The 6,635-nt window shown below is 33.8% G+C and overlaps 2 protein-coding genes across 2 annotated transcripts; one reads left to right on the forward strand and one right to left on the reverse strand.

Annotated features, from left to right (window-relative positions):
• Positions 2,605-3,928, forward strand: LOC107616480. The gene is made up of 5 exons (XM_016318432.1): positions 2,605-2,630; positions 2,718-2,787; positions 2,881-3,273; positions 3,358-3,536; positions 3,583-3,928. Exons 1-5 carry the CDS (start codon positions 2,605-2,607, stop codon positions 3,926-3,928), a joined length of 1,014 nt encoding a protein of 337 aa, XP_016173918.1.
• LOC107616479 (protein MAIN-LIKE 2-like) lies at positions 3,977-5,324 on the reverse strand. Its single transcript, XM_016318431.1, has 5 exons — positions 5,249-5,324; positions 5,151-5,182; positions 4,653-4,913; positions 4,171-4,583; positions 3,977-4,055 (listed from the first exon to the last, which is right to left on the reverse strand). Exons 1-5 carry the CDS (start codon positions 5,322-5,324, stop codon positions 3,977-3,979), a joined length of 861 nt encoding a protein of 286 aa, XP_016173917.1.

Raw genomic sequence — 6,635 nt, forward strand, 5'->3', positions numbered from 1 at the left:
CGCCAAAATGTAAAGCAAATGTTTTATTGTGTGTGTGGTGCGTCACTGGGGGCGGGGAATACATACATGTATAAATGCCAATGTAAAATTAATTATTTAATTTTTTTTAGTAATTAAACAATACTTTTTAGATACCATAGTAAATACCTATTTTTAAAATATGTCTCACAAATTAGTTAAATTTTTTTAAATTCCAAAATTTAGATCTTAAAGAATATGACTTACCTACTTAAACACTTAATTTGCTAACTTTGATTGGTCAGTAGATAGAGACATTTTAGTCATTGTAAAAGTATGAATCAATTGCCACCAGGTATCTAAGAATATTGATTTAATGGAGACTTCCAATTTCTTGAAAATGGTGTGAATAAATGGTTTTGGTTTGTTGCCATTAATTATTCTCAACGACTGGGGTGGTTCAAGACTTGAAGCAATTTTAAATGAATGATGTCATTCCAACGTTTATCATATTTTGCGAGCTATCCAACGGCATTATCTCCTCGTACTTATTTAGAGGTTATGGATTGGAGTTTTCTTATTTAAAAAAAAAATAAAAAAAAAGTGTTTATCATATTTTTCAATAGTATGATTTAAGAGTGGAAAACAAGAGTCTAAACTGTTTGCAGTAAAATACTGAATGGAATTATTCAAATTCTTACTCAAATCAATAATGAATTGAATTCTTTTTTTTTTTTACATAATTAAAACTCAAATCGTTATCATTATATTATCTTACAATAAATAACATTCTAACGCTAAAAATATTAGCGTGTTGCATTTTGATACTTTTATACATACCTCTTTTTTTTTTTAAATATTTTTATTTTCATTAGAATTATACAAAAATTAACTTTTAATGCCTAAAATTGTATTAATTATTATTAATCATTCTAATAAATTTAAATCATGCCTTTTTTATATTGGTAATAGAAATAATAGTCATTTAATTATGGGATGAATCATATTTTATACATTTAATAATTAATAGAAATAATAAGCATTGCTCAAATTTTGGTAGTCAATTTTAGTGGAATAGACAATTAATTTCCTATGAATCAAGATTTGTTCATTTAGTGTTAATAGACATACCTACCTAACTAATAAGATTTATTTGAATAATGATTTAGAAAAGTATATGTGTCCATTTTTTTTTTCAATTCCTATTATTAATTTATGTACGATTAAATGTTATAGATAGTATTTTTTATTATTTATGAGTGTAAGTTTTATAACCAAAGCATTTGATTAATATTTTTAATTTATTTTTGTTCTTTGACCACTTTTATAGAATAAGAATGTATTTTTTTTTTATTGAAATTAATTTTTTAAGGTACAAATTACAATATTTTTTAACCTTTTATTAATATATCCAAATTCTTATTCTTTTGATCATTTGATAATTGTTCTTATTCAAAAAAATTTTATCTAATCTTGTAGGATGATTATTTTTTGTCGCAATCATTTACAATGCATCACATTCATTAAATATCACTTCGAGTTGTATTCACTGATTCAACAAAGAGATAATAAACTCTATTTTACTAAAGGATGATTGAATATACTTATATATTATGACCAACCTAATAGAATGTGGGTAAAATTAATTTTTTTAAGAGAAGTTTGATTTTTTATTGAACAATTACTTTCAAAGAGTTTTATAGACTAAGTTCAAATTCCATTCATTTCATGCTTTCTACGTGTGTCAAAAAAAAATTAGAAGTGGAACATATAACAAGATTGAGTTCCCTCGTTTTAGATTCAATTTTTGAATTATTGTACCAGATTTGGAGATGTAATTTAAAATAGAATTATTCTCTACATACAAGTCTATACAAGTCATTTATATTGTATTGTTTAAGAATTTTTTATGTATGTGTATTGATAAATTCTATATAATTTAAACTTTCCCTCCTTAACAAAAAGATAGTCTGAATTTATACGAATTTTAAATGTTCAAGTTGATAATATTATTTTACTTTGTTGTCGTTATAAAAATAACTCTAATATATATGTATCTAATAAGGTCCAAATTAAATAGCTTACATTATTTAAATAATTTAGTTCTAATATTAAGATTTAATTAGATTAGTTTTATAAAAATTTAAAAAGTGACCAAAATTTATTTATTACATCTATTTAATTTGGATACAATATTTTTAAATTTTTTAANTAGAAAAAGAGAAAATATATTATTAATTGTACGAAATTTTTTGGGCAAATCACTCAAGTAAGCTAAGGGGAGGAAAAAATTACAGGAATCAGCCGAATCAAAAGCTGGTACATGAATCAACCAAGAGACATTTTTATATAGTTCGAATCAGCCTAATTCGAACTTCATCTTTATGTAATTCGAATCATACTGATTCGAATTACACTCATACGCACACACCCACTAATTCGAATCAACCTGATTCGAATTACTCACACACAGTAATTTGAATCAAGGTGATTCGAATTACACCCACACACGCGTTCCTAAGTAATTTGAAGTGGACTGATTCGAATTACACAAGGTATAATTTGAATTAGACTGGTTCGAATTATACTGGGCCAGACGTGTATAAATATGGTGTGAACGTGAGTTGATCTCATTAGAGTGAGAAAATGGCTAGCAAGGAGAGTTTTGTAGTGTTGGTTCATCACAGAGGATCGATTAAGAGGAAAACACAATCTGGTGTGAAGTTCACTGATAAGGATCCTCTCAATATTTTTATCAGGCCTAAGACGAGCTATGATGAGTTTGTGAATTCTATACTACAGAAACTTGGTCTGCAAGGCGTGAAACGGGTTCACAAGTTATTCTATCACATTCTGATCTCAGTGCTGTAAGAAATAGTGAAGTATGATTGTTTCACGATCGGGAGTGATGAGGACTTGCAGGTCCTGTTTCATTGTCGTCGGCAGTTTCCCGAGGTTAGGACACCTGAGCTGTTGGCGAAGTTGGTTGATGTGGTATCTAGCTCGAGGGGTTCGAACCGAAATACCCACACTATAGGCACGATAGCCGGTTCTAGCTCCAGACCTGTTGGTGCATCTTCGTTCGTCCTTGTGAATGAACCTCCGGTCGAGCATGTCGCCTCCCCGTCGTTCGCTGTTGATCTCAACTATAGTGGAGGTGGAGAGGTTGGAATAGTGGATGTTGTGCCGACTTCTTTACAGTGTGCTGCACCGGCTGGTCTGGACGATGGATTGCTGGATGATGTTGACGATGATGATGTGGAGCCGGATATCATTGCGGATGACAGTGGCGATGATATTGGAGCGAGTGATCCAGTTAGGACTGGAGGTGGTTCTAGCTCTGGCACACAGCAGTACCCTCCGCACTTTTCATCTTTGGACTTGGATGCCATGAGACAGGAGGGGGTTTCAGGGGAGCCTACTGGATTTGGTGCTAGAGATGACCAGGGGTCTGCAGGTCTCACAGAGTTTCAGGTTGGTCAGCAGTTTCAGGATAAAGATGAGGCTGTGTTAAGTGTGAAGATGTATAGCATCCAACGCGGGGTACAGTACAAAGTGGTGGAGTCTGACTATCGCCGGTATGTTGGGAAGTGTTCTCGGGAATGGGTGCACATGGTTGATTAGGCTAAGTCTCCGGCAGCGCAAGGGTATTTGGGAGGTAAAATGGTACAACGAACCACAAACGTGTTTCGCGATGTCCATCTCTAGCGATCACAGGAGTCTGGATTATCATGTGCTCTCGGAATTCATCATGCCAATGGTTAGAGCTTATGCATCCGTCAGTATTAAGGTGCTCCTGAATGCGACGGCGGCACACTTTGGGTTCAGTTCGAGTGGAATAAGCATGACTCTCGAATCCCAAGGTACATCTCAAGTGACAGAAATCTCTTACCATGCTGATCCCACCAATCCAAGAAGTCATTTGAAGGACCTGGGTCTGCCACAACATCAAACCGGATGCGAACTTTGAAAGGTTACTTAATTAAAAAAAGGTGGTTCGTATACTTACATCCTTAGCCTATAACAGGTCTATCCTTAGTCTCCACATCTGCACTCGAGGTCCCTTCTCGCTAGCAGAAGGATTGTGACCTGACCACCTGCAACTCACATCGGTGGTATAAAGAAACCAAAGTATCACCACATAGTATAACATTATAAGCGGACATGGAATAAAATAATTTTTGACAAAATAGAAAAAAATGATAACAGTACCTTGAGGCCAAGGGCCAGCTGAACGTGTCATACCCAGCAGGTCTAAATCCAGGAAAGCGCCAGAAGATCCAAGACTGAAGTAGCTGTAACGGACCAGCTAGCTTCACCACATGTCTGTTGGCCACTCGGCACATGCATCGGTACAACCACGCGAGTGCTGCCGACCCCCAGCTATAGCCACCCATATCCTCAAGCCTAGCCACGTAGGGTAGCCACCTAATGTGAATACGATTTCTGGACTTGTCGGCAAACAGCTGAGTGCCTAACAGCATCATGATATACGCCCGAGCATAGCGCCTGACTGTCTCCTCGTCGGCTCCCTCAGGGCACTCTTCAAACGTCTCCTGGAACCAGCTGCAGTTCACTGCAAACTTCTGGATTTGGTTCGCAAGAGGTAACACACCAAGCAACTCCTGGAACCACACCCAAGCTGGACGGCCACCCTAGATATATGTCTTGAAATCCGTCAAGCAACCACTGACATAACGTCCGTCGACTGGCAACTCCAACTGGTACGCCACGTCCTGCAGTGTGATCGTGCACTCCCCAAATGACATGTGAAATGTGTGCGTCTCCGGATGCCACCGCTCGACGAAAGCACTCACAATGGGCTCATCCAATCTGAACCATCTCTCGTTCAGTCTCGCAAGATGGTATAATCCCGCCATCTGCAAGTACGGAACGTACCTCTCGTCGAGTCGTATGCCCTGCTGCCGTCGCATGCTCGAGATGCATCGCTGGGGCTGCACATATGATGGACCAGATAATTAAAACCACTTACAAAACCAATTACAAAACCACTAACAAAAACCACTAACAAAAACTACTAACAAAACCACTAACAAAAACCACTTGCAAAATCACTAACAAAACCACTAACAAAAACCACAAACATAAACCACTTGCAAAACCACTAACAAAACCATTAACATAAACCACTTGCAAAATCACTAACAATACATAAAAAATCAGTCACATACAATGTTACCAACGTCATTTATCATCAAAACCACTAACATAACGTATATAAACAAACGAATAAGTTACTTAATCCTACTTTAAAAAAAATATTACGTACTAATCTCTTCGTTGATGACCCCAGCTATATGAGCTACTCTATCCAAACGATATAGTCTGTCCGGATTATCCCCCATGGGCTGAATATCCTACTCGAGCCTTTGTTGGAGCGAATCTGGATCGTTTTCTCTGGGATTTTGTGGGGTATGATAATGGAGAAGTGGTTTGAATGAGGTTGGTTCGAACTCCTTTTATAGCCGAAGCATGAGTAATTCGAAACAGCCCAATTCGAATTACTACTAGAGCCAAAAAGTGAGTAATTTGAATCAGTCAAATCCGAACTACTTAGGAACGCGTGTGTGGGTGTAATTCGAATCACCCTGATTCGAATTACAGTGTGTAATTCGAATCAGGTTGATTCGAATTAGTGGGTGTGTGCGTGTGAGTGTAATTCGAATTAGTATGATTCGAATTACATAAAGATGAAGTTCGAATCAGACTGATTCGAACTATATAGAAATGTCTCTTGGTTGATTCATAAACTAGTTTTTGATTTGGCTGATTTGCGTAAATTTTTCCTCCCCTTGATTTATATCAGTGATTTGCCCAAATTTTTTTTATCAACGTTGCTTTGAACCAATCATGCATAATTATAATTATTTAATATTAAAATAGCTAATTAAATTAATTTAGCATTAATTAATTATTTTATTATAAAGTATATCAATCCTACTATATTATTATTTTTATGAATTAAGTCTAACCAAATTAAATAATAAGACTTAGAATAAAGCTATTTATAATTGATTTTTATTAATATTAGACCAATTTGGTTAGACTTGGTTAACAAAAATACTTAGATATATAGTATTATTCATGCTAAAAAACATTAATATGAAATAAAATTATTATTTAAAAAAAACTAGCATATATTAATTTATTTAATTAGATTACACACCAATCATGCATAATTAAATTTATTTGTTTTAAAATAGATAATCAAATTAGTTTAACGTTAGTTAAATTTTTTTTCTATTTTAAAGTATATCAATCCTATATAACTAATGTTAGAGATACAAATTAAAGTTTTAGTTGTTTATAAAAAAAATGTGAACACATATTTTTACATACAAATCAAGACATTTGTTTGCTTTTTTCTTTATTTAATCTAAATATTTTGTTAATTTTTTTATTATATTTTTTTGTTTAGTTCTCAGATTAATAACAAAAAATACATGAGCTTAATTTAAAAATAAAAACGTCGATAAACATTTTTTTCATTAAACATATGTAGGAAATAAATAAAAATAATAAGATGTGCAAATATATACATTAATATTATCTTACAACAGCTAATATTTTAGTGCTTAAAATACTGAGTAAAATATTCTAAAATTCGTATGTATGCTTCTTTTTTTCAGAATATTTTAGAAAGTATATTCTCTCAA

The sequence above is a fragment of the Arachis ipaensis genome, chromosome B09 (genome assembly GCF_000816755.2).
Source record: "Arachis ipaensis cultivar K30076 chromosome B09, Araip1.1, whole genome shotgun sequence".
Taxonomy (NCBI): Eukaryota; Viridiplantae; Streptophyta; class Magnoliopsida; order Fabales; family Fabaceae; genus Arachis; species Arachis ipaensis.

Excerpts from the sequence above, each read along its gene's own strand:
- LOC107616480 (XM_016318432.1), top strand. The coding sequence starts at position 2,605 with ATGGCTAGCAAGGAGAGTTTTGTAGT. Across the intron at positions 2,631-2,717 it reads AGCAAGGAGAGTTTTGTAGT|GCCTAAGACGAGCTATGATG; the intron begins GTTGGTTCATCA and ends TATTTTTATCAG. Across the intron at positions 3,537-3,582 it reads GTGGAGTCTGACTATCGCCG|GCTAAGTCTCCGGCAGCGCA; the intron begins GTATGTTGGGAA and ends ATGGTTGATTAG.
- LOC107616479 (XM_016318431.1), bottom strand. The coding sequence starts at position 5,324 with ATGGGGGATAATCCGGACAGACTATATCGTTTGGATAGAGTAGCTCAT. Across the intron at positions 5,183-5,248 it reads GGTCATCAACGAAGAGATTA|TGGTTTTGATGATAAATGAC; the intron begins GTACGTAATATT and ends ACGTTATGTTAG. Across the intron at positions 4,584-4,652 it reads TGCCAGTCGACGGACGTTAT|GAGTTGCTTGGTGTGTTACC; the intron begins GTCAGTGGTTGC and ends GTGTGGTTCCAG.